The sequence below is a fragment of the Salmo trutta genome, chromosome 36 (genome assembly GCF_901001165.1).
Source record: "Salmo trutta chromosome 36, fSalTru1.1, whole genome shotgun sequence".
NCBI lineage: Eukaryota > Metazoa > Chordata > Actinopteri > Salmoniformes > Salmonidae > Salmo > Salmo trutta.
In genome coordinates, this window is record NC_042992.1 from 16088011 (window position 1) to 16115857 (window position 27847).

At 46.1% G+C, this 27847-nt stretch overlaps 1 protein-coding gene across 1 annotated transcript; it reads left to right on the plus strand.

Moving 5' to 3' along the window:
* The first annotated feature begins 27 nt into the window (after positions 1–27).
* On the plus strand, positions 28–19821 carry pex1 (peroxisomal biogenesis factor 1). The gene is made up of 24 exons (XM_029734827.1): positions 28–274; positions 482–628; positions 735–818; positions 1099–1213; positions 1528–2276; positions 2446–2565; positions 2717–2840; positions 4561–4673; positions 4782–4867; positions 5274–5406; positions 5647–5743; positions 5834–6004; positions 6120–6274; positions 9307–9493; positions 10292–10458; positions 10784–10918; positions 11268–11332; positions 11429–11571; positions 12601–12704; positions 13618–13794; positions 17338–17574; positions 18826–19014; positions 19117–19247; positions 19479–19821. Exons 1-24 carry the CDS (start codon positions 167–169, stop codon positions 19561–19563), a joined length of 3822 nt encoding a protein of 1273 aa, XP_029590687.1. The 5' UTR covers positions 28–166; the 3' UTR covers positions 19564–19821.
* Positions 19822–27847: the final 8026 nt, after the last annotated feature.

A 27847-nucleotide genomic window follows, 5' to 3' on the forward strand; every position in this document is an offset into this window, starting at 1 on the left:
CTGTGAAAAACAAAAAAGCAGATCAGCTACTTTTGCCTGCCAGACATAGCACCGAATGCATCGATCCCCAAGAGTACATTCACGTCGCTTAGCTAGCTAGCTACTAACAGTATATTTCCATGCTCTGAAAAGGGGAATTTTGATCATATTGCAAACATATTTAGTTATGTTGGGCAATCATGGCATCCAACCTGTCACTCTGATTTTCCACAACACGAAGAACTGTTTTCTTCACCTTCCTTCAAACTTGTTAAAACAGCTCTCTCTCCATGACGTAAGCTATAAACTAGCTAGCTAGCTAACAGCTAGTTAGTGTTGTCTTTTTAGTTGTGTCAAGTAATAACTATGCCAAACTATCAGCAAACTACCGGTAGATAACTTGCACGTGTAACCATTGCATGCCATTTCTTCTGGTCTGATATGTAGTATGACATTTTCCCAACGTTTTTTCATGCAATTAGCTATCTTCTGTGTTATAAAGAACCAGGCCCTGGAGCTGTCCTGGGGTCATGATGCCCGTGTGTTCCTCAGCTGGACCAGAAGCAGAAGCCCTGCCAACCAGGAGGACCATAAAGTAGCGCTGAGCAGGCAACTGGGAGAGAAGCTTGGACTCAGAGATGGAGAGCAGGTAATGATGTCCCATTCACTAATTCTCTTCTTGCCCATTCCCCAAACTCATCATGCCTTGATAACCCCACATTTCCTGATTACTAACTCATGTTGGATGGTTTCAGGGCTTCTTGCGGTCGTGCCAGCAGGTCCTGTCTGTACAGCAGGTGTTTGTGGAACCACTCTCCTCCGACGACTGGGAAATCCTGGTGAGAACCTATAGAGAGACTTTTGTACAGTATTGTGCAATAGGCAAGCTCACCCATCAGAAACAATTAGTACCGTATGGTTTTAGTATAGCCTGGGAGTGTTGCCTGTGGGTTTCTTCTTCATTCAACGCTTTTGTCGTTGTCATGCAACAGACAGCTACCCAGGCTAGTTTCGATCCTTTGCTGTCAGAGCAAATTCAACATTGAAGAGCAACTGTCAATATGGTTCGTAAATGTACAGTCTGGGATGGGCAAATATTTAACCATGTCTTGTCCTCAGGAGCTCCACAGTGCAGCGCTGGAGCAGCAGCTCCTGGATCAGATTAGAGTGGTGTTTCCTGATGCAGTGTTTCCTGTGTGGGTGGACCAGAGAACAGTCATCTACATCAGAATCGGTCAGCACTGATTTTCACTTTTGACATTTTCTCAACATCTAACTGATATAAACTCACCAGCTCCTATGTTATGACCAAAGAAACAGTTGATCAGAGGAGGCTGGTTGGGGGAGCTATAGGAGGACGACAAGCTCATTGTAATGTCTGGAATGTAATTTATGGAATGGTATCAAACATATGGAAACCACATGTTTGACTCCATTCCATTTACTCCATTCCAGCCAATACAATGAGCCCGTCCTCCTATAGCTCTTCCCACCAGCCTCATCTGCAGTTCATGTAATACTATCGTTCATACTCTTCTTCTTCTGCAGCTTCACTCACCCCAACTGTACCGTACGGTCGATTAGAGCAGTTCACAGAGCTACACGTCTCTCCTAAAATCCGTGCTGGAAGTGAGGACCTCTCCTGCGCTCCTTTTGGATCATCCCTATCCAATCAGAACCAGCCCCTCCACAGGCAGCCGAACTTTGACCTCTCACCCTCCTCCAGGTCCTCTCAGGAGTTCAGCGTTCAGGAGACTGGACTTCCTGTAGAACAACATCTTAACACTGCTGCCCTCCAGAGCCCCCAGCAGTGGGGTGGGATAGCAGACGTAAAGAGCCTGGTCAGGTACATGCTAACAGGGAACTATGACCCTGTGAGAGAGACTCCCCCCATCCCCACCATCCCTGCCCTCCTCAGTGACTCAGTCTTCAGAGTGTGCAGAGCACCGCCTGTGTCTCCTGGCCCTCTGAGTGCCACCCATGGGGTTGTCCACATCCTGCCCTGGGGCCAGCAGATGGGAGGTAATATCAATGGAGGCCAGCCAGCTGTGACGTACGGCCTACTGTCCAAGGTCCTCTCTCCCAAGGAGGTGAGAGAGAGGGCTAAGCAGGCCATGGAAAAGAAGAAGAGTGGCGGTGCTGGGGGTGCTCCCCAGCCCGGTGGTGCTGGTGGGGCAGGAGACAGGGAGGAAAAAGAGGATGCCACTGTAGTCAAGGTGTTATGTCATCTTACAGAGGGGCTGAAAGGGAAGCAGGGGTCATCTAGAGAGAGAGAGCTCCACAGTGGAAAGGTCTGGGTGAGTACATTTACTTAAGCCATGGTCTAAACTCAAGTTAGGCACAATGTAGGCCTAATCAAATGACCCATTCTCAATCGTTCTACCCATGGTTTCCAGGTTTGTCAGCTCTAACGTATTCATATTGAGGCTCATATGTATCCATGCCTCATACAGTTGTTTTTCTCAGATCCCACAATCCCTGGAAACTAGTCTTCATATCAATCCACACTCGTCAGTGAGAATCAAGCCAATCAAGTCAACTCCTAAAGTAGCCACCAGTATCCACCTGCAGCCTTTACAACCACTGGTAACATTTATTTTTACATCATGTTATATCTCCAGAGCTTTGACATATTGGTACATTTGGTATACGTAATTCTATGGATTCTACTGTTCTATTCAGCCTAATCTTGTACTTTCCGTGTTGCTGTTTGACCCCTGGCCTGATGTCCTCCTAGCTTGCAGCAGAGAGTGAGGTGGAGATTCAGACTGCCTTCCTGGGTTGGCTGCACACCCAGAGCCACGAACCACTAGCCTGTCTGACCGGCCGCTGCAACACCATCCTCCTACCTGCCACTGAAGGTATACATAGGTTGCATCACAAATGGCACCCTGTACCCTTTATAGTGCACTATAAAAATCCAATCCAAGTTTATTGGTCATTTAGCAGATGCTATAGCGGCTGCAGTAAAATGTTTGTGTTACTAGCTTCTAACTGTGCAGTAAAATGTCAAACAAATACAGTGCTTTCAGAAAGTGTTCACACCCCTTGACCTTTTTCACATTTTGTAGTGTTATAGTCTGAATTTAAGTGGTTTAATTTAGATTATGTGTCACTGATCTTCACACAATACCCCATAATGTCAAAGTGGAAATTTGTTTGTTGAACTTTTTTGAAATTAATACAAAATGAAAAGCTGAAATGTCTTGTCAGTAAGTATTCAACCCCTTTGTTATGGAAAGCCTAAATAAAGGAGTAAAAATGTGCTTAAGTCAAATAATAAGTTGCATGGTCTCATTTTGTGTTCAATAATAGTGGTTAACATTTTCGCAAAGAAAGGCACCGCTTGGTAGATGGGTAAAAAATTTAAAAAAGTAGATGCTGCATATCCCTTTGAGCATGGTGAAGTAATTAATTAGGCTTTGGATAGTGTATCACTACAAAGATACAGGCGTCCTTCCTAACTCAGTTGCCGGATAGGAAGGAAACTGCTCAGGGATTTCACCATGAGGCCAATGGTGATTTTAAAAGGGTTACACAGTTTAATGGTTGTGATATGAGAGCTGAGGATGAATCAACAACATTGTAATTACTCCATAGTACTAACCTAAATGACAGAGTGAAAAAAAGGAAGCCTTAACAGAATAAAAAATATTCCAAAACATGCATCCTGTTTGCAACAAGGCACTTAAGTAATACTGCAAAAAATGTGAGAAATAATGTGAGAAATTTTTCCTGACTACAAAGCGATATGTTCAGGGAAAATCCAACACATCACTGAGTACCACTCTTCATATTTTCAAACATGGTGGTGGCATGTTATGGGTATGCTTGTCATCGGCAAGTACTAGGGAGTTTTTTTTAGGATAAAAAGAAATGGAATTCAGCTATAAGCACAGGCAAAATCCTAGAGGAAAACCTGGTTCAGTCGGGTTTTCAACAGACGCTGGGAGGCAAATTCACCTTTCAGCAGAACAATAACCTAAAACACAAGGCCAAATCTACACTGGAGTTGCTTACCATGGCGACATTGGATGGTCCTGAGTAGCCTAGTTACAGTTTTTACTTAAATCAGCTTGAAAATCTATGGCAAGACTTAAAAATGGCTGTCTAGCAGTGATCAACAATCAACTTGACAGAGCTTGAATCATTTTTTAAAGAATAATGTGCAAAGATCTTAGAGACTTACCCTGAAAGACTCACAGCTGAATAGCTGTGAAAATAGATTCTATAAAGTATTGACTCAAGTGGCGTGAATACTTATGTATATGAGATTTCTTTATTTCATTCTCAATACATTTGCAAACATTTCTAAAAACATGTTTTCACGTTGTCATTGTGTAGATGGGTGAGAAACAAATCTATATCCATTTTGAATTCAGGCTGGAACACAACAATGTGGAATAAGTCAATGGGTATGAATACTGTCTGAAGGCACTGTACACAAATAATAAACAAGAAATCAAGAAATGTCAGAGGGAATAAGTCACTCTGTGATGGTTGGCAGCAGGTTCTCCAATCTCACCCAAAGCGTATGGATTGCATTGTAAATGTAATACAATCTTGGTCTTCTCACTTCAGGCAAGGTGGAGTTTGCTCTGACTGTGTTGAAGTCAGAACCTGAGCCGGAGAGTAAAGCTCCTGACCAGTTGTTTCTGTTGGCTCCATGTGTGATACAGAAATCAGACATACAGGTACCAGGGACAAGCTTTGCTAACTCAGACTTCATACACTGAGTGTACAAAACATTAAGAATACCTTCCTAATATTGAGTTGCACCCCCCCGTTCTCATGATGTCTAGGTTGTCAGGGAACCTGTAACGATGCCTATAGTGAAATCCATGGGTGAGACCCCTAATCAAGATCTACCCTCTCTCAGCAGTCTTGGGTAAACCACCAGATTCCTTACAGAACACACCGTAACCTGTTGAAGTGATAGCTGTGTGAACCAAATAGATATTCTTATACTAAACATCTCACAAACTGTATAGAATTTATGTTTTTGCTTGATTGTTGATTAATGGTAATGTTTTTATATTGGTCGAGTTCCAGGCCGACTACATTGCAGACGTTGCATTGCATCAACCAATGGTTGTGTGCCACATCATCCACTGCGCAGTCGGGCAACAGACTGCCATATCAAATGATTTGCTTAGTTGACATGTTAAACACCTATCCAGGCATTATGCGATCTGGCATGCATCTGCAATGTAGTCAGCCTGGAACGCGGCCAAAGTGTGTCACTGCCCTGCCTCTGCCATGATGTGACCTGTGTTCTCTTGTGCTGTCCCCAGTGGTGTGGAGGAGCTGAGTAAGACGGGGTTTGACTTCCTCTCCCACAGCCTGATGGGACGGCCTCTCTCCTGGGAGCTGGTGTCCACCGGTCGGGGCCTCCGGGGCGGAGCCCTGCTCATTACAGGGGCCAAGGTAACCTCTGACCTCATCAGGTCATTCTGTCAATCTTTCCCAGAAATCAGCAGGACTGATTCTGACATGATCTGAATGTCCAAGTCAGATCACATTGAGTTAAAACAGTTTTATCTTGATATTAAGGGCTAATATGTAGGTTAAAACAGATACCACTGCCAGCTGTAGTGACACACTCAATCGGATTGTGGACTGTGAGCATTGGTGACTGTCTGGTGTGTGTTTTGTATTCCCTCACAGGGAAGTGGGAAGACGGCTCTCTCCAAAGCTCTATGTAGGAAAACTATGGAGGACCTGGATGCTCATGTGGAGGTGGTTGACTGCAAAAAGCTGAAAGGTGGGAGTTGGACCTTTCACTTATTATGTCTGTGGTGACTTGTTTATTTTTGACCATGATGATACAGTGTTGTTGTATAATGTTCTGCAGGGAAGAGAGCAGAGACCGTGAGGCAGATATTGGAAGAGGTTTTTGAACAGGCGGTGTGGAGACAGCCCTCGGTGGTCCTGCTGGATGACCTGGATCATGTGACGGGGGCTCCGACTTCACCGGAACATGAACACGGACCAGAGGCTCTCCTAAGGCTGCACATTGCCCAGAGTATGATACTACACAACTCTCTGTGTGTGTCTGCGTCCATGTGTGTGTATTTGTTGTTCATAGACATCTAATATCTGTGTGTGTGTCGTGACCCCTCCCTGTGTGTGTTGTCCAGGTCTAAGAGACATGGTACATGACGTGGTGGTGCGCTCCAGCCTGGTGTGTCTGGTCATCTGCAGTCACAGTGAACATTCCCTCCACCCATCACTCAGGGAGGTGCAGGGCTCCCACTTCCTCCAGGGCTTCATACACATCCAGCCTCCTGATCAGGTAACTGGGGTAGGATCAAGTTGCATTTAGCATTTGTACCTCTAATGGGTCAGGTTAGCATCGGGGGAGAATAAGCTAATCCTAGATCTGGGAACCACATCCATCTATCCAGGTTGACTTTGCGCTGGTTGCCAATGCTCTGAAATATGTATTTTGTCTTACCATCAAAGTAGCAAGAAGTAACTGAATGAATATTTCTTGGACATGATAGTGTCTTTGTTGTTCGCAGACATGATAGTGTCTTTGTTGTTCGCGGACATGATAGTGTCTTTGTTGTTCGCAGACATGATAGTGTCTTTGTTGTTACACGGACATTATGGTGTCTTTGTTGTTCGCGGACATGATAGTGTCTTTGTTGTTCGTGGACATGATAGTGTCTTTGTTGTTCGCGGACATGATAGTGTCTTTGTTGTTCGCGGACATGATGGTGTCTTTGTTGTTCATGGACATGATAGTGTCTTTGTTGCTACACGGACATGATGGTGTCTTTGTTGTTCGCGGACATGATGGTGTCTTTGTTGTTCATGGACATGATGGTGTCTTTGTTGTTCGCGGACATGATAGTGTCTTTGTTGTTCGCGGACATGATAGTGTCTTTGTTGTTCGCGGACATGATAGTGTCTTTGTTGTTCGCGGACATGATAGTGTCTTTGTTGTTCGCGGACATGATAGTGTCTTTGTTGTTCGCGGACATGATAGTGTCTTTGTTGTCCGCGGACATGATGGTGTCTTTGTTGTTCATGGACATGATAGTGTCTTTGTTGCTACACGGACATGATGGTGTCTTTGTTGTTCGCGGACATGATGGTGTCTTTGTTGTTCATGGACATGATTGTGTCTTTGTTGTTCATGGACATGATAGTGTCTTTGTTGCTACACGGACATGATAGTGTCTTTGTTGCTACACGGACATGATGGTGTCTTTGTTGTCCGCGGACATGATGGTGTCTTTGTTGTCCGCGGACATGATAGTGTCTTTGTTGTTCATGGACATGATAGTGTCTTTGTTGCTACACGGACATGATGGTGTCTTTGTTGCTACACGGACATGATAGTGTCTTTGTTGTTCGCGGACATGATAGTGTCTTTGTTGTTCGTGGACATCATGGTGTCTTTGTTGTTCGCGGACATGATAGTGTCTTTGTTGTTCGCAGACATGATGGTGTCTTTGTTGTTCGTGGACATGATGGTGTCTTTGTTGTTCGTGGACATGATAGTGTCTTTGTTGTTCGCGGACATGATAGTGTCTTTGTTGTTCGCGGACATGATAGTGTCTTTGTTGTTCGCGGACATGATAGTGTCTTTGTTGCTACATGTAGCTTTCTTTCTTTCTAATAATGTGTATTACATAATTATGTCTCGCTTTGTGACTGTCGAGTAATTTGTACAAAGGCATCATATTCACCTTTGTGATAATAATTATGCCAAACAGTTCATGTGGACCATCTGTAAACGGTTCATGTGGACCATCTGTAAACGGTTCATGTGGACCATCTGTTAGCAGTTAATGTGGACCATCTGTAAACGGTTAATGTGGACCATCTGTTAGCGGTTAATGTGGACCATCTGTAAACAGTTAATGTGGACCATCTGTAAACAGTTAATGTGGACCATCTGTTAGCAGTTCATGTCGACCATCTGTAAACGGTTAATGTGGACCATCTGTAAACGGTTAATGTGGACCATCTGTAAACGGTTAATGTGGACCATCTGTTAGCAGTTAATGTGGACCATCTGTTAGCGGTTAATGTGGACCATCTGTAAACGGTTAATGTGGACCATCTGTAAACGGTTAATGTGGACCATCTGTAAACAGTTAATGTGGACCATCTGTTAGCAGTTAATGTGGACCATCTGTTAGCAGTTAATGTGGACCATCTGTTAGCGGTTAATGTGGACCATCTGTAAGTGTAGCATTTATATTTTTTCTGGATAAAAGGACCCGTAAGTAAGCATTTCGCTGTTAGTCTACAGTCGTGGCCAAAAGTTTTGAGAATGACACAAATATTAATTTCCACAAAGTTTGCTGCTTCAGTGTCTTTAGATATTTTTGTCAGATGTTACTATGGAATACTGAAGTATAATTACAAGCATTTCATAAGTGTCAAAGGATTTTTTTGACAATTACATGAAGTTGATGCAAAGAGTCAATATTTGCAGTGTTGACCCTTCTTTTTCAAGACCTCTGCAATCCGCCCTGGCATGTTGTCAATTAACTTCTGGGCCACATCCTGATTGATGGCAGCCCGTTCTTGCATAATCAATGCTTGGAGTTGAGAAGCAACCCCACACATGAATGGTCTCAGGATGCTTTACTGTTGGCATGACACAGGACTGATGGTAGCGCTCACCTTGTCTTCTCCGGACAAGCTTTTTTCCGGATTCCCCAAACAATCGGAAAGGGGATTCATCAGAGAAAATGACTTTACCCCAGTCCTCAGCAGTCCAATCCCTGTACCTTTTGCAGAATATCAGTCTGTCCCTGATGTTTTTCCTGGAGAGAAGTGGCTTCTTTGCTGCCCTTCTTGACACCAGGCCATCCTCCAAAAGTCTTCGCCTCACTGTACGTGCAGATGCACTCACACCTGCCTGCTGCCATTCCTGAGCAAGCTCTGTACTGGTGGTGCCCCGATCCTGCAGCTGATCTGTTATTCGAACTCAATCAGCATTACAGAGTGATCTCCAGCCTTGTCCTTGTCAACACTCATACCTGTGTTAATGAGAGAATCACTGACATGATGTCAGCTGGTCCTTTTGTGACAGGGCTGAAATGCAGTGGAAATGTTTTTTTGGGATTCAGTTCATTTGCATGGCAAAGAGGGACTTTGCAATGAATCTATTTAATCTGATCACTCTTCATGACATTCTGGAGTATATGCAAATTGCCATCATACAAACTGAGGCAGCAGACTTTGTGAAAATTTATATTTGTGTCATTCTCAAAACTTTTGGCCACGACTGTACACCTGATGTTTACGAAGAATGTGACAAGTAAAATTTGATATGTATTGCGAGTCTTGTCTGTCTGTCAGGCCCAGAGAGGAGAGATCCTGCGCTGTCTGATCCTCAGTAAGACTGCTGTATCCAAGGAGACCCTACACACGCTCGACCTGGGGATTGTTGCCAAGGAAACAGAGGGCTACATGCCCCGTGACCTGGCCCTGCTGCTAGAGAGAGCCATCCATGCCAACGCCCTACACAGGGCACGCAGCACCCAGGGTTAGTACCCTATCTATCCCAGTCCCTACACAGGGCACGCAGCACCCAGGGTTAGTACCCTATCTATCCCAGTCCCTACACAGGGCACGCAGCACCCAGGGTTAGTACCCTATCTATCCCAGTCCCCCCACAGGGCACGCAGCACCCAGGGTTAGTACCCTATCTATCCCAGTCCCTACACAGGGCACGCAGCACCCAGGGTTAGTACCCTATCTATCCCAGTCCCTACACAGGGCACGCAGCACCCAGGGTTAGTACCCTATCTATCCCAGTCCCTACACAGGGCACGCAGCACCCAGGGTTAGTACCCTATCTATCCCAGTCCCTACACAGGGCACGCAGCACACAGGGTTAGTACCCTATCTATCCCAGTCCCTACACAGGGCACGCAGCACCCAGGGTTTGTACCCTATCTATCCCAGTCCCTACACAGGGCACGCAGCACCCAGGGTTTATACCCTATCTATCCCAGTCCCTACACAGGGCACGCAGCACCCAGGGTTAGTACCCTATCTATCCTACTAGCTTTTGGCCCATATATAAAACTATGTTCTATCTCTGTTTGTGGCATCCTTCAGATTCCTAAAAATGACGTTGAATTAGTAAACAAAGGCTATAGATATTTCATTCACACCAAACCCTAAACACACATCTCCCAACTTCAATCACAAACGCAACACATGGTTATCACATGACTACAGTAATAGAGTACTGTACTTGGTTGTCTATTGAAATGAGAATCAGTCCTTATGCTGTCTTTATTGTAACGTCGTATACTCTGTCTTCTCCTCGTCCCAGGGGTGTGTCTGTCGTGGAGGGATTTTGTGCAGGCTCTGAAGGGCTTCACCCCTCCCACTCTGTGGGAGGCTCAGCTGCAGAGCCCCAGTGGTGCAGGCCTTGAGAGGGTAGGGGGGCTGCATCAAGTACGCCAGTTACTCATGGACACCATCCTGCTACCGGCCAAGGTGAATCTCACTAGCCTGGTCCCAGATCTGTGTGTGTTGTCTTGCTAACTCCTATAGTGAGCGTGACAATGATCTGGGATCAGGTCAGTACAAATCTCACAGGAAGACCAGGTTGTTATTGTACCAGAAAAATGGTTCTCAATTACTTCCCCAGGTTATACAGTATACAGGACAGGTTGGATGAATACATGATTTGGTGCTGCTGTAGAACTTTGTCTCAGTTTTGGTGGAGCTGTTCGTCTCTAGAATTTGATATGAGGTACTTGGTGTGTTATTGGATAGTCACCCATCTCCCACTCATGTCAGTCTTCTCTGTATGTTCCAGTATCCGGTGCTCTTCTCCAGCCTTCCCATCCGGCAGCGCTCAGGACTTCTGCTGTATGGCGCTCCAGGCACTGGGAAAACCCTGCTGGCTGGTGCCGTGGCCAAGGAGAGTGGGATGAACTTCATCAGTGTCAAGGTGGGTTTGAAATGTACCAGGACCCGTCTCATAATCGCACCCTATTGCCTATATAGTGCACTACTTTTGACCAGGGACCATAGGGTAGTAGTGCACTATGTAGGGAATAGGGTGCCATTTGTGTTCGCAGCCCCAGTGTCGGTGACTAGGTATATGAATGCTTAAAGGCTGGGTTTCTGTATGGCACTTTGAGAAATCTGCTGATATAAAAATGGCTTTAGAAATGCATTTGATTGATTGAAATACGTTCTAGTACAATAATACATGGTAAGAGTTAACACTGGGAACTTATTGTTGCATGGTCTCATTGAGTCGCATATGAGTGTGTTTTTTTTTATACTGTTGTCAGGGTCCCGAACTCCTCAGCAAGTACATTGGAGCCAGTGAGCAGGCTATCAGAGACATCTTCCAGAGGTGTGTGCACTTTGCTACACAATACTGTAACCATAGCTACAAACTGTGCTGGTGTAGTGTTATCCTATACTTCCCTGTGTTTCTGTTCCCCTGCAGAGCCCAGGCTGCTAAGCCCTGCATCCTGTTCTTTGATGAGTTTGACTCCTTGGCACCCAGGAGGGGTCACGACAACACAGGGGTCACTGACCGGGTGGTCAACCAGCTACTGACCCAGCTGGATGGGGTGGAGGGACTACAGGGTACGGAGAGAGGAGGGCGGAACCTAGACCCGACACTGCTGTCATATGTTTAACATACATTTCATTAGGCTTTGCTTAGTCGGCTTGATTTAGTTTTATGATATACTTTCATTTTTTATATATTTAGACAAATGATCAGGTTAGTACCCTATCTATCCCAGTCCCTACACAGGGCACGCAGCACCCAGGGTTAGTACCCTATCTATCCCAGTCCCTACACAGGGCACGCAGCACCCAGGGTTAGTACCCTATCTATCCCAGTCCCCCCACAGGGCACGCAGCACCCAGGGTTAGTACCCTATCTATCCCAGTCCCTACACAGGGCACGCAGCACCCAGGGTTAGTACCCTATCTATCCCAGTCCCTACACAGGGCACGCAGCACCCAGGGTTAGTACCCTATCTATCCCAGTCCCTACACAGGGCACGCAGCACCCAGGGTTAGTACCCTATCTATCCCAGTCCCTACACAGGGCACGCAGCACCCAGGGTTAGTACCCTATCTATCCCAGTCCCTACACAGGGCACGCAGCACCCAGGGTTAGTACCCTATCTATCCCAGTCCCTACACAGGGCACACAGCACCCAGGGTTAGTACCCTATCTATCCCAGTCCCTACACAGGGCACGCAGCACCCAGGGTTTGTACCCTATCTATCCCAGTCCCTACACAGGGCACGCAGCACCCAGGGTTAGTACCCTATCTATCCCAGTCCCTACACAGGGCACACAGCACCCAGGGTTAGTACCCTATCTATCCCAGTCCCTACACAGGGCACGCAGCACCCAGGGTTAGTACCCTATCTATCTATCCTACTAGCTTTTGGCCCATTTCATTAGGCTTTGCTTAGTCGGCTTTATTTAGTTTTATGATATACTTACATTTTTTATACATTTAGACAAATGAACAGCAGTACAGTCATTTTACCAGCACTATCATTTTAGTGAGTAATGTTCCTTTTGCTTAGCGGTTTGCTTGTCTTATGTTTCCCTCTGTGTGTGCGTGTGCGCGTGTGTGCGCTCACGTCCAGGTGTGTATGTCCTGGCTGCCACTAGTCGTCCAGACCTTATAGACCCTGCCCTGCTGAGGCCTGGCCGCCTGGACAAGTCCCTCTACTGCCCCCCTCCTGACCAGGTCTGGACCACACTCAGTCCTATATAGTCTATACTGTTCCCCTCCTGACCAGGTCTGGACCACACTCAGTCCTATAGTCTATACTGTTCCCCTCCTGACCAGGTCTGGACCACACTCAGTCCTATATAGTCTATACTGTTCCCCTCCTGACCAGGTCTGGACCACACTCGGTCCTATATAGTCTATACTGTTCCCCTCCTGACCAGGTCTGGACCACACTCAGTCCTATATAGTCTATACTGTTCCCCTCCTGACCAGGTCTGGACCACACTCAGTCCTATATAGTCTATACTGTTCCCCTCCTGACCAGGTCTGGACCACACTCGGTCCTATATAGTCTATACTGTTCCCCTCCTGACCAGGTCTGGACCACACTCAGTCCTATATAGTCTATACTGTTCCCCTCCTGACCAGGTCTGGACCACACTCAGTCCTATATAGTCTATACTGTTCCCCTCCTGACCAGGTCTGGACCACACTCAGTCCTATATAGTCTATACTGTTCCCCTCCTGACCAGGTCTGGACCACACTCGGTCCTATATAGTCTATACTGTTCCCCTCCTGACCAGGTCTGGACCACACTCAGTCCTATATAGTCTATACTGTTCCCCTCCTGACCAGGTCTGGACCACACTCAGTCCTATATAGGGCCAATGATAAACTAGTGCACTATGTTGGGAATGGCGTGTCATTTGGGACGCAGCCTTTTGAGTGATTGTAATGGAGGAAACCATTTTATTTTAGCATGAACATGAGTGATCATTTTACACCCTGTCACATCTTCTATCTCATTGTTCCAGTGTTTCTCATTGATCAATAGATTATCAAGTCCAGGGCTATTCTAGCTACGTTATATATAACCCGATGGGCCTGTCCCCCCCCCCCCCCCCCCCCCCCCCCCCCCCCCCCCAGGAGGCGCGTGTAGAGATCCTGAGGGCTCTGAGCCACTCGGTTCCCCTGGCTGACGATGTGGACCTGGAGCAGATGGCCGGGGCCACAGACACGTTCACTGGCGCCGACCTGAAGGCCCTGCTGTACAACGCCCAGCTAGAGGCCATCCACAGCAGCCTGGGGCCCAGCCTGCTGCACGTGAGTCATCCTACCGCCAGAGGGCGCTGTGGGTCTAATGGTAGAGATACACTACAGCAATGTATGATATTCAGTCAGCTATTGGTTCTAATACCATAGCTTCAGTAGAGAGGGCTATGGGTTTAATAGTAGAACTACATGGATTTATGTCATTAACAGGGTAGTAGTTGTAATGAATAGTAGAACTAAATGGATCTGTAAAAGGAACCAACAGGAAGATTTGCTGAGCTCACTGTGAAGGACCAATAATATTTTGAGGTTTCTGGCAGTGGAGGCTGGTGGGTGGAGCTATAGGAGGACGTGCTCCTTGTAATGGCTGGAATGGAGTCGAACATGGTATCCATATGTTTGATCCCGTTTCATTGATTCCATCCCAGACATTACAATGAGCCCGTACTCCTATACAGTGCATTTGGAAAGTATTCAGACCCATTGACTTTTTCATCATTTTGATAAGTTACAGCCTAGTTCTAAAATGTATTAAATATTTTTTTCTCCCTTATCAATCTACACACAATGCTCCATAATGACAAAGCGAAAACAGGTTTTTAGAAATGTTTGTAAATGTATAAAAAAAGATGTAAATAAGGTATCTGTTTTTTTAGGTATTCAGACCCTTTGCTATGAGACTGTAAATTGAGCTCAGGTGCATCCTGTTTCCATTGATCATCCTTCCATTGATCATCCTTCTTTCTACAACTTGATTGGAGTCCACCTGTGGTAAATTCAATTAATTAGACATGATTTGGAAAGGCACACCTGTCTATATAAGGTCCCACAGTTTGCTCTGACATGCAGAGCAAAAACCAAGCCATGAGGTGGATGGAATTGTCCGTAGAGCTCCGAGACAGGATTGTGTCGAGGCACAGATCTGGTGAAGGGTACCAACAAATGTCTGCAGCATTGAAGGTCCAAGAACACAGTGGCCTCCATCATTCTTTATTTTGTGTTTTTGTTGGGGGTTTTTTAAAACCCTTTTTTTACCCAATTTCGCCCATCGCTGCAACTCCCGTACGGACTCGGGAGACGCGAAGGTCGAGAGCCTTGTGTCCTCCGAAACACATCCCAGCCAAGCCACACTGCTTCTTGACACAATGCCCGCTTAACCCAGAAGCCAGCCGCACCAGTCTGTCAGCGTGCATTGCGCCCGGCCCGCCACTGGAGTCGCTAGAGCGCGATGGGACAAGAACATCCCTGCCGGCCAAACCCTCTCCTAACCCGGACAGCGCTGGGCCAATTGTGTGGCGCCCCATGGGTCTCCCAGTCACGGCTGGCTGCGACAGAGCCTGGACTCGAACCAGGATCTCTAGTGGCACAGCTAGCACTGTGATGCAGTGCCTTAGACCACCGCGCCACTCTGGAGGCACCTGCCTCCCTCATTCTTAAATGGAAGAAGTTTGGAACCACCAAGACTCTTCCTAGAGCTAGCCGCCAGGTCAAACTGAGGAATCATGGGAGAAGGGCCTTGGTCAGGGATGTGACCAAGAACCTGATGGTCACTGACAGAGCTTTAGAGTTCCTCTGTGGAGGTGGGAGAACCTTCCAGAAAGACAACCATCTCTGCAGCACTCCACCAATCAGGCCTTTATGGTAGAGTGGCCAGGCGGAAGCCACTCCTCAGTAAAAGGCACATGACAGCCCGCTTGGAGTTTGCCAAAAGGCACCTAAATGACTCTGACCATGAGAAACAAGGTTCTCTGGTCTATTCTCTGGTCTACTCAACTCTTTGGCCTGAATGCCAAGTGTCACGTCTGGAGGAAACCTGGCACCTTCCCTACGGTGAAGCATGGTGGTGGCAGCATCATGCTGTGAGGATGTTTTTCAGGGACTGGGAGACTAGTCAGGATCGAGGCAAAGATGAACCGAGAGGTCTGAATACTTCCGAATGCAATGTAGCTCCTCCCACCATCCTCCTGTGGTTTCTGGGATCCGTTGTCTGGGCATAGAAGTGTAACAACTTCGTCCTCAAAGCACAAGATGCAACAATAACGCTGCAATATCCTAGGATTGTGACTACAGTAAAACTCTCCTCCCTCTCTCTCTCCAGAACCAGTAAACCTCTCCTCCCTATTCCTCTCTCCCTCCAGGACCAGTAAACCTCTCCTCTCTCTCTCCCTCCAGGACCAGTAAACCTCTCCTCTCTCTCCCTCCAGGACCAGTAAACCTCTCCTCCCTATCCCTCTCTCCCTCCAAGATCAGTAAAACTCTCCTCCCTCTCTTCCTCCAGGACCAGTAAACCTCTCCTCCCTATTCCTCTCTTCCTCCAGGACCAGTAAACCTCTCCTCCCTATTCCTCTCTCCCTCCAGGACCAGTAAACCTCTCCTCTCTCTCCCTCTACAGTACCAGTAAATCTCTCCTCTCTCTCCCCCTCCAGGACCAGTAAACCTCTCCTCTCTCTCCCTCCAGGACCAGTAAACCTCTCCTCTCTCTCCCTCCAGGACCAGTAAACCTCTCCTCTCTCTCCCTCTCTTCCTCCAGTACCAGTAAACCTCTCCTCTCTCTCCCTCTACAGGACCAGTAAACCTCTCCTCTCTCTCCCTCCAGGACCAGTAAACCTCTCCTCTCTCTCCCTCCAGGACCAGTAAATCTCTCCTCTCTCTCCCTCTCTTCCTCCAGTACCAGTAAACCTCTCCTCCCTATCCCTCTCTTCCTCCAGGACCAGTTAACCTCTCCTCCCTATCCCTCTACAGTACCAGTAAACCTCTCCTCCCTCTCTTCCTCCAGTACCAGTAAACCTCTCCTCCCTATCCCTCTCTTCCTCCAGGACCAGTTAACCTCTCCTCCCTATCCCTCTACAGTACCAGTAAACCTCTCCTCTCTCTCCCTCTACAGTACCAGTAAACCTCTCCTCTCTCTCCCTCTCTTCCTCCAGGACCAGTAAACCTCTCCTCTCTCTCCCTCCAGGACCAGTAAACCTCTCCTCTCTCTCCCTCCAGGACCAGTAAACCTCTCATGTCTGTCCCTCCAGGACCAGTAAACCTCTCCTCTCTCTCCCTCTACAGGACCAGTAAACCTCTCCTCTCTCTCCCTCCAGGACCAGTAAACCTCTCCTCTCTCTCCCTCTCTTCCTCCAGTACCAGTAAACCTCTCCTCTCTCTCCCTCTACAGGACCAGTAAACCTCTCCTCTCTCTCCCTCCAGGACCAGTAAACCTCTCCTCTCTCTCCCTCTACAGGACCAGTAAACCTCTCCTCTCTCTCCCTCTCCAGGACCAGTAAACCTCTCCTCTCTCTCCCTCTACAGGACCAGTAAACCTCTCCTCTCTCTCCCTCCAGGACCAGTAAACCTCTCCTCTCTCTCCCTCCAGGACCAGTAAACCTCTCCTCTCTCTCCCTCTACAGGACCAGTAAACCTCTCCTCTTTCTCCCTCCAGGACCAGTAAACCTCTCCTCTCTCTCCCTCCAGGACCAGTAAACCTCTCCTCTCCTCTCTCTCCCTCCAGGACCAGTAAACCTCTCCTCTCCTCTCTCTCCCTCCAGAACCAGTAAAACTCTCCTCTCTCTCCCTCCAGAACCAGTAAACCTCTCCTCTCTATCCCTCTAGGACCTGGGCTCGGGTTCGGACAGCGACATAAGCCTGTCCTCCATGATCTTTCTGAACCACAGCAGTGGGTCTGATGACTCGACAGGGGAAGGGGAGAGAGGGTGCGGGCTGGACCACTCCATGGTTCTGCTGGACCTCGGTGACGTCCCCCCTGAGGACCCCCGTGGTAACATCTGGAGGCTGTACTTCGGCAGCTCCTTTGAGTCTGAGCTGGGCAACCCTTCCCCCTCAGGACTGGTGAGATGATGGGCTGCGTCCCAAACAGCACCTTGTTCTCTATGTAGTGAACTACTGTACCGTAATTTCCGGACTATAAGCCGCTACTTTTTTCCCACGCTTTGAACCTCGCGGCTTAAACAATGACGCGGCTAATATATGGATTTTTCCCGCTTTCAAATAAAAAAAATTAAAAAACACATTCTGTGACGTGCTCAGTTTTTTGGCGGCATGAAGCTTTCATTAGACCAAATTGCCGAACGGGTTAAGGTCAAACAACTTTTTTGTTTACTGTTTAGATTAAATCGAGCGCTCTCAAACTTCCCATCATTCTGATTACGGTAGTCATTTTGTCACCCTCATCATGGCAAAGACACGGAGAAATGCATATGATGCAGCTTTCAAGTTGAAGGCGATTGATCTGGCTGTTGGAAAAGGAAATAGAGCTGCTGCACGGGAGCTTGGTCTGGAGCAATGACTTTCTTGGTAGGCTACTGTTTACTGCAAATGTTTTATTTTTTGTTACAAGTGGTGTTTTGTTAAAGCCTATTTATTTTTGTTACAAGCGGTGTTTCGTTAAAGCCTATTTATTTTTGTTACAAGCCGTGTTTCGTTAAAGCCTATTTATTTTTGTTACAAGCCGTGTTTCGTTAAAGCCTGTGTAAAGTTCATTTGTTTCAATGTACCGGTAGGCACCTGCTGCTTATAGACATGTGCGGCTTATTTATGTTCAAAATAATATTTTGTTTTAAATTCAGTGGGTGCGGCTTATATTCAGGTGTGCTCAATAGTCCGGAAATTACGGTACATTTAACCAGGGTCCTATGGGGCCATAGGGTACTAGTCAAAAGTAGTGCATGATATTGGTCATAGGGTGCCATTTGGGACACAATATTATGATTGATTGTCCAATCTATCAATCACATAGTGTCATGGGAAGGGAACTAGAGGGAAAAGAGTAATGTAATATGTAAAGAACTGTGTAGGGTAACACTTTATTTGGATAGTCCCATATAGATCTATGGATGGTCAATTTAAGCAACTGCTTGCTAACAATAAGGGTTAGAGTTAGTGGATAGTTAGTTGAAATGTTGTTGACAGTTATTGAACATCTACAAACCATCTTCTTGGAACTATCCAATAAAGTGTTACCCCTTGTAGGTCTAAGTTATTAGCAACATTAGCTAATCTTTTTAAATGACATGCACTCCTTTGTGGAGAGCTCTGTCTAAAGCTGTTTTGTTCTCACCCTCCCTTTGTCTGTCCCCCTAGAACTCCCAAGGTGTCTCGGGGCCCAACTCTAATGACCTGACCGGTGCGTCGGTCAGAGACCCTGGCTTCTCCCACCCCCCGGCCTATATGTCCTCTCTACAGGATGGCTACGAGGAGCTCAGCCATGAGCAGCTAGACCGCCTCCGTCTGGAAATCAGCAACATCAAGAGCAACTACAGACGAGCTACTGTCAGTACTTTATCTGGAATAATAACTCTGTTTATAAAGCACTTTTCATACATTACTCTCAAAGCACTAGTAACTGTAGGAGGTGTTTGTCTGTCTGTGCAGGAGGACAGTGTCCCAGTCCAGGGTGGCCCCATCAGGCCAGGTGTGCTCCTGTGTCAGGCCCACCTCACCTCAGCCCTGGATGCCACCAGAGCCTCCCTCAGCAAGCAGGACTGGAGGAGGTACACAGACCTGTGAGTAGTACTGCAGTACATCTTTGTTTTCCATAAAAATGTCAATACTTTGATCAAATATTTGATCAATTTCTCAGGAAATCAAAACACCAAATATATATGCATACCCACCAGGCACTGCGGCCCATCATGATGAGTTCTGTTTTTTTGTGGCCCCCACTCCCATCAAAGTTTCCCATCCCTGGTCTAAAGCGTTTTTCTATCCAGCCTTGTTGTTTTCTGTCTCATCAGGTATGAGTCCTTCGGAGCTTCGGGAGAAGGAAAGTCTCAGAGCACAGTGACATTCAAACCCGGCCAAAGAGTAACGCTCGCTTAATGACACGTGTATGTCTATCTGTTCATTTTGACCTGCTAATTTAATGGTCATTTTGTAATTTAGCCATTTTTATTTAATGCAGCTGCTACATAATATAAATCCATGCACACGTATGCATTTAAATGTAAATATAATTGTACACTATTGTATGATACGGACATATTGACGATTGTTTCCAACTAAATTATCATGGGAAAAAAACATGTAAAACTGTACAATGTATCACAAATTAAACAATTAGCATTATGATATTACTTCATATTTTTTGCATTTCATTTATCATGTTTATTTTCTGATGTTACACCTACAGTACTGTATAAGTGTGATATCACTAATGCAGGGGCACAGGTTTTCCTGCTAGGAACCAGCAGATCAGGGGTCCTCAATTTCGTTCAGCCATGTGACACTTTTTTTCTTGAGCAGCTGGGACATAGTTATAATTTGTACACTGCAAATTGACCGCATTGAAGCCCAAACAGATATAGTATTTGACCAAAAAAAAGAATTTCAAACCTTGATTTACCTTAGGATATGATCACATGACTCTTTATACATGTCCAACGAAAATAATTTGGGGCCAAATAAAATGACCCTGGGGGGCGCCTATTGGGGAACCGTGCACTAGATGGAGAAAACGATGCTACCCTAGATCTTTGTGGTTTTCGTCATCCGATCAAGATTGGTCAGGTCTACACAATAGCCCCATTTATACCTGGTGCTAACGTGTGATAATCAATCAAATGTATTTATAAAGTCCTTTTTACATCAGCAGATGTCAAAGTGCTTATACAGAAACCCAGCCTAAAACTTCAAAGAGCAAGCAACACTGTGGCCCTGTCCAACGATACACCCAGACAGTATATACAGTGCATTTGGAAAGTATTCAGACCACTTGACTTTTTCCACATTTTGTTACGTCACAGCCTTATTCTAAATTTCTCATCACTCTACAGTGAAAACAGATTTAGATTTTTTTTGCAAATGTATTAAATAAATTGATTGGACATGATTTGGAAAGGCACACACCTGTCTATAAGGTCCCACAGTTGACAATGCATGTCAGAGCAAAAACCAAGCCATGAGGTCGAAGGAATTGTCCGTAGAGCTCCGAGACAGGCTTATGTCGAGGCACAGATCTGGTGAAGGGTACCAAAACATTTCTGCAACATTGAAGTTCCCCAAGAACACAATGGCCTCCATCATTCTTAAACGGAAGAAGTTTGGAACCGCCAAGATTCTTCCAAGAGCTGGCCACCTGGCGGCCAAACTGAGCAAGTGGGGGAGAAGGGCCTTGGTCAGGGAGGTGACCAAGTACCCGATGGTCACTCGGACAGAGCTCCAGAGTTCCTCTGTGGAGATGGGAGAACCTTCCAGAAGGACAACCATCTCACCAATCAGGCCTTTATGGTAGAGTGGCCATATGGAAGCTACTCCTCAGTAAAAGGCACATGACAGCCTGCTTGGAGTTTGCCAAAAGTTACCTAAAGGACTCTCAGACCATGAGAAACAAGATTCTCTGGTCTGATGAAACCAAGATTGGTACCAAGAACTCTTTGGCTTGAATTCCAAACATCACGTATGGAGGAAACCTGGCACCATCCCTACGGTGAAGCATGGTGGTGGCAGCATCATGCTGTGGGGATGTTTTAAAGCAACATGGACTGGGAAACTAGTCAGGATCGAGGCAAATATGAACGGGGCAAAGTACAGAGAGATCCTTGATGAAAACCTGCTCCAGAGTGCTCAAGACCTCAGACTGGGGTGAAATTTCACCTTCCAACAGGACAATGACCCTAAGCACACAGTCAAGACAATGCAGGAGTGGCTTCGGGACACGTCTCTGATTGTCCGTGAGTGACCCAGCCAGAGCCCGGACTTGAACCCGATCGAGCATCTCTGGAGAGACTTGAAAATAGCTGTGCAGCGACGCTCTCCATCCAACCTGACAGAGCTTGAGAGGATCTGCAGAGAAGAATGGGAGAAACTCCCCAAATACAGGTGTACCAAGCTTGTAGTGTCATACCCAAGAAGACTCAAGGCTGTAGTCGCTGTCAAATATGCTTCAACAAAGTACTGAGTAAAGGGTCTGAAACTTATGTAAATGTGATATTTCAGTAGTTTTTTTATACATTTGCAAACATTTCTAAACCCGTTTTTGCTTTGTCATTATGGGGTATTGTGTGTAGATTGATGAGGGGGAAAAAACGATTTAATCAATTTTAGAATAAGGCTGTAATGTAACAAAATGTGGAAAATGTCAAGTGGTCTGAATACTTTCAGAATGCACTGTAACCCCACCCACTTTGCCAAAGCACAGCACCCACACCACCAGAGGGATATCAACAGACCACCAACTTACTACCCTGAGACAATGTATAGCCCAAAAAGATATCCCCCACCACACAAGCCTGAGAGGGCGCAACATAACGTCAGTGACTCAACCCGCTCAAGTCGAATATAGCGGAAAAAGCCTGGCAAGACGTGATGCACCCCTCATAGAGACAGCATAGAAGAGCACTAGCAAGCCAGTGACTCAGCCCCCGTAATAGGGTCAGAGGCAGAGAATCCCAGTGGAGAGGGTAGCCAGCCAGTCAAAGACCGCAAGGGTGGTTCGTCACTCCAGTGCCTTGCCGTGCACCTTCACACCCCTGGGTCAGACTACACTCAATCATAGGACATACTGAAGACATAGATGAGTCTTCAGTAAAGTCAAAGGCTGAGACCAAGACCGCGTTTCTTACATGGATCGGTAGACCATTCCATAAAAATGGAGCTCTATAGGAGAAATCCCTGTCTCCAGCTGTTTGCTTAGAAATTCTAGGAACAATGAGGCCTGCGTCTTGTGACCGTAGCGTACGTGTAGGCATGTACAACAGGACCAAATTGGAGAGATGGGTAGGAGCAAGTCCATGTAATGCTTTGTAGGTTAGTAGTAAAACCTTGAAATCAGCCCTAGCCTTAACAGGAAGCCAGAGGCTAGCACTGGAGTAATATGATCAAATTTTGGGGTTATAGTCAGGATTCTAGCAGGATTCTAGTGCTTTATCCAGGTAGCTGGAGAGTATAGCATTACAGTAGTCTAATCTTGAAGTGACAAAAACATGGATTAGTTTATCTGCATTATTTTTAGACAAAGTTTCAGATTTTAGTCAATTTGGCACATATCCGGAGGATAGGGAGATGTTTATTATGTTCAACATAGGAGGGCCAAGCACAAGAAGTAGCACTTTCAGTAGGCCGCTGGAAGGTTTAGAGGCCATTATTATTTTCGTGAATGTGTTGAAAGATACAGGATTAAGAAACTTGTCTCTCCATTGATCTGAGGTCCTGGCAGTTCTGTGCAGACTCAGGACAACTGAGTTTTGGAGAAATATGCATATTGAAAGAGGTGTCTGTCATTTGCTTTCTAATGATCATGATCTTTTTGTCTAAGAAGTTCATTAATTCATCACTGCTAAAGTGAAAGCCATCCTCACTTGGGGAATGCTGCTTTTTAGTTAGCTTTGCGACAGTATCACAAATACATTCTGGATTGTTTTTATTCTCCTCAATCATGTTGGAAAATTAGGCTGATCAAGCAGCAGTGAGAGCTTTTCGATATTGCACAGTACTGTCTTCCAGTTTGGAGGAGCGCCATTCCTGTTCCAATTTTCGGGAAGCTTGTTTCAGAGCTTGAGTATTTTCTGTATACCAGGGGGCTAGTTTCTTGCGACAAATGTTTTTGTTTTTAGCGGTGCGACTGAATCTAGGGTATTACGCAAAGTTCAAATCCAATTGTATTTGACACATGCGCCGAATACAACAGGTGTAGTAGACCTTACCGGGAAATTCTTATTTACAAGCCCTTAACCAAAATGCAGTTAAGACAATATAGTTAAGAAAATATTTACGAAATAAACTAAAATGTAATTTGTGCATGTAGGTAGGGGTAAAGTGACTATGCATAGATAATAAACAGCAAGTAGCAGCAGTGTGTGGGGGGGGGTGTCAATGTAAATATTACGGGTGGCTATTTGATTCATTGTTCAGCTGTCTTAGGGGTAGAAGCTGTTAAGGAGCCTTTTGGACCTGGACTTGGCGCTCCGGTACCCGTTGCATTATGGTAGCAGAGAGAACAGTCTATGACTTGGGTGACTGTAGTCTTTGACAATTCTTTGGGGCCTTCCTCTGACACCGCCTAGTATAGAGGTCCTGGATGGCAGGAGGCTTGGCCTACCGCCATTGTGTCGTCAGCAAACTTAATGATGGTGAATCGTGCTTAGCCACACAGTTGTGGGTGAACAGGGAGTACAGGAGTGGACTAAGCATGCACCCCCGAGGGGCCCCGTGTTGATCACTGTGGCAGAAGTCCAGGATCCAGTTGCAAGAGCGAGGTGTTTAGTCCCAGGGTCCGTAGCTTAGTGATGATCTTTGTGGGCACTATGGTGTTGAACGCTGAGCTGTAGTTAATGAACAGTGTTCTCAGATAGGTGTTCCTTCTGTCCAGGTGGGAAAGGGTAGTGTGGAGTGCAATTGCGTCATCTGTGGATCTGTTGGGGCGGTATGCGAATTGGAGTGGGTCTAGGGTTTCCAGGATGATGGTGTTGATGTAAGCCATGACCAGCCTTTCAAAGCACTTCATGGCTACTGACATGAGTGCTACGGGGCGGTAGTCATTTAGGCAGGTTACCTTTACTTGGACACAGGGACTATGGTGGTCTGCTTGAAACATGTGGCTATTACAGACTCGGTCAGGGAGAGGTTGAAAATATCAGTGAAGACACTTGTCAGTACACGGAGTACACATCCTGGAAACACATATGACCCCACAGCCTTGTGAATGTTGCCCGGAACAGCTGGTGCTCTCATGCATGCTTTTGTGTTGCTTGTCTCAAAGCGGGCATAAAAGGCATTTAGCCCATCTGGTACGCTCGCGTCACTGGGCAGCTCGCGGCTGGGTTTTCCTTTGTAGTACTCAATAGTTTGCAAGTGTCAGAGCCAGTGTAGTAGGATTCAATCTTAGTCCTGTATTGATGCTTTGCCTCTGATGGTTCATCTGAGGGCATAGCAGGATTTCTTATAAGCGTCCGGATTAGTGTCCCGCTCCTTGAAAGCGCCAGCTCTAGCTTTTAGCTTGGTGCGGATGTTTCCTGTGATCCATGGCTTCTGGTTGGGATATGTTCGTACGGTCACTGTGGGGACGACATCGTCAATGCACTTTTTGATGAAGCCAGTGACTGAGGTGGTATACTCCTCAATGTCATTGGATGAATCCTGGAACATATTCCAGTCTGTGTTAGCAAAACAGTCCTTTAGCGTAGCATCTGCATCATCTGACCACTTCCGTATTGAGCGAGTCACTGGTATTGCCTGCTTTAGTTTTTGCTTGTAAGAAAGAATCAGGAGGATAGAGTTATGGTCCGATTTGCCAAATGGAGGGCGGGAGAGAGCTTTGTACTTGTCTCTGTGTGTGGAGTAAAGGTGGTCTAGAGTTTTTTTCCCCCTCTGGTTGCACATGTGACATGCTGGTAGAAATGAGGTAAAATGGATTTAAGTTTGCCTGCGTTAAAGTCCCCTGCCACTAGGAGCGCCGCTTCTGGAGGAGCATTTTTGTTTGCTTAGACTTCCTTAATATTAGACATCGCGCACTAGCTGTTTTTGACAGACACACACACCACCACCCCTCGTCTTACTGGAGGTAGTGGTTTTGTCTTGCCGATGCACAGAAATTCCAGCCAACTGTATATTATCTGTGTCGTCGTTCAGCCAAGACTCGGTGAAAATATATTACAGTTTTTAATATCCTGTTGGAAGGATAGTCTCGAACGGAGCTCATCCAGTTTATTCTCCAGTGATTGCACATTGGCTAATAGAACGGATGGTAGCGGTGGGTTACCCACTCGCCGACGAATTCTCACAAGGCACTCGGATCTGCGCCTCCTGTATCTCTGTATTTTCTTCATGTGAATAGCGGGGTTTTGGGCCTGGTCTGGGAGCAACAGTATATACTTCATGTCAGTCTCATTAAAGAAAAAATCTCACTGTGACTGTGCTAGAGGCGGACTCCACTAAGCTGGCAGGCTGGATAACAGCCTGCTTCCTGGCCTGCACCTATCTCATTGTGGAGGAGTTAGAGCCCTGTCTATGTTGATAGATAAAATCAAAGCACCCCTCCAGCTAGGATGAAGTCCGTTACTCCTCAGCAGGCCAGGCTTGGTCCTGTTTGTGGGTGAGTCCCAGAAAGAGGGCCAGTTATCTACAAATTCTATCTTTTGGGAGGGGCTGAATACACTTTTCGACCAGCGATTGAGTTGTGCGAGTCTGCTATAAAGCTCATCACTCCCCCTAATAGGGAGGGGGCCAGAGACAATTACTCAATGCCAACACATCTTTCTAGCTAAATTACATGCCAAAGCTATGTTGCGCTTGGTGACCTCTGACTGTTTCATCCTAACATCGTTGCTGCTGACGAGAAAATCTGTTGGCCAGCAAGTTGAAGGGTTTTCATCGCTTGAATTACATTTATTCAGCGCCCGCAACGTAACCACGCACTTGCAAAGCCCGTTACCCACCCGCGTAAGTCTGAATACCAACTACTGACAAGTGTGTAGGGAAGGCATACATTTCCTAAATCTGAATCAGCCCATAACACGGATCGAAAACTGTATTGAATTTAGGTCTAGAGAGCGCAAAGCTTAAATCATCGCCATGATTTAAAGTTAACTGGAGCAGCCTCAGACAACACTGCCTGACAGGTAGGAAACAAAACTCTCAAGGAGGTATCCAAAGTGCTCTATGAAGTGGCTGCCAACGTAGCCTCAGGGTTATGCTTCTGCTGCTGTGACTGAAGATGTCTCAAAGCTCTGATTAGCTGTTACAGTACTTTCTATGCCCTCTAGCTCTGTTCCTCTCCTCTCAGAGACTTTGGTTCACTTCTGTTCTTTCTTTGGCCTTTTCTCTGGGCTGTAGCTATGAGCTGACTGTACAGTATTGCTGATGGAAAATCGCTCATCGTCCTACACGTTGGCACAGTAGGCTATGACTGCAGTGTTAAATATGGTTAAAATATAGCCTTTTGTCAGTGCAGCCACTGCAGCGCCAGCCACACATGGTCTAACCACTACACATGGTCTAACCACCACACATGGTCTAACCACCACACATGGTCTAACCACCACACATGGTCTAACCACTACACATGGTCTAACCACCACACATGGTCTAACCACCACACATGGTCTAACCACTACACATGGTCTAACCACCACACATGGTCTAACCACTACACATGGTCTAACCACTACACATGGTCTAACCACTACACATGGTCTAACCACCACACATGGTCTAACCACCACACATGGTCTAACCACCACACATGGTCTAACCACCACACATGGTCTAACCACCACACATGGTCTAACCACCACACATGGTCTAACCACCATTTACATTTACATTTAAGTCATTTAGCAGACGCTCTTATCCAGAGCGACTTACAAATTGGTGCATTCACCTTATGATATCCAGTGGAACAACCACTTTAATGCCAAATGCTTTGTTCTAACTACTGATCAATGATGTATTATATTATTGTAAGAAATTATTTTATTAACTATAAAAAAAAGCTGCTGTTAATCTTTTTCATTCTTCTGAAAGGTTTAGCATGGCTATAAATGATAGAGAAGTTGACTAAAGCAAACCGACCCAACTACTAGGCATAACAAAAAAATTACACGTAAATGGTTTGTTGTTGCCAGGCGTTATGGTCTCATTGTAGCCCATCTAGACTCTTATTCCTGTAACTATACATGTGAAACTGCAAGAAAATCACATTTAAAATGTACAGCACCAGTAAAAAGTTTGGACACCTACTCATTCCAGGGTCCTTATTTATATTTACTATTCTCGACACTGTAGAATAATAGTGAAGACATCAAAACCACGAAACACAGAATCATGTAGTAACCAAAAAAGTGGTAAACAAATTCAAATATATTTTATATTTGAGACACTTCAAAGCAGCCACCCCTTGCCCTGATGACAGCTCCGCACACTCTTGGCACCCTCCCAACCAGCCTCACCTGGAATGATTTTCCAACAGTCTTGAAGGAGTTATCACATAACCACCACACATGGTCTAACCACCACACATGGTCTAACCACCACACATGGTCTAACCACTACACATGGTCTAACCACCACACATGGTCTAACCACCACACATGGTCTAACCACCACACATGGTCTAACCACCACACATGGTCTAACCACCACACATGGTCTAACCACCACACATGGTCTA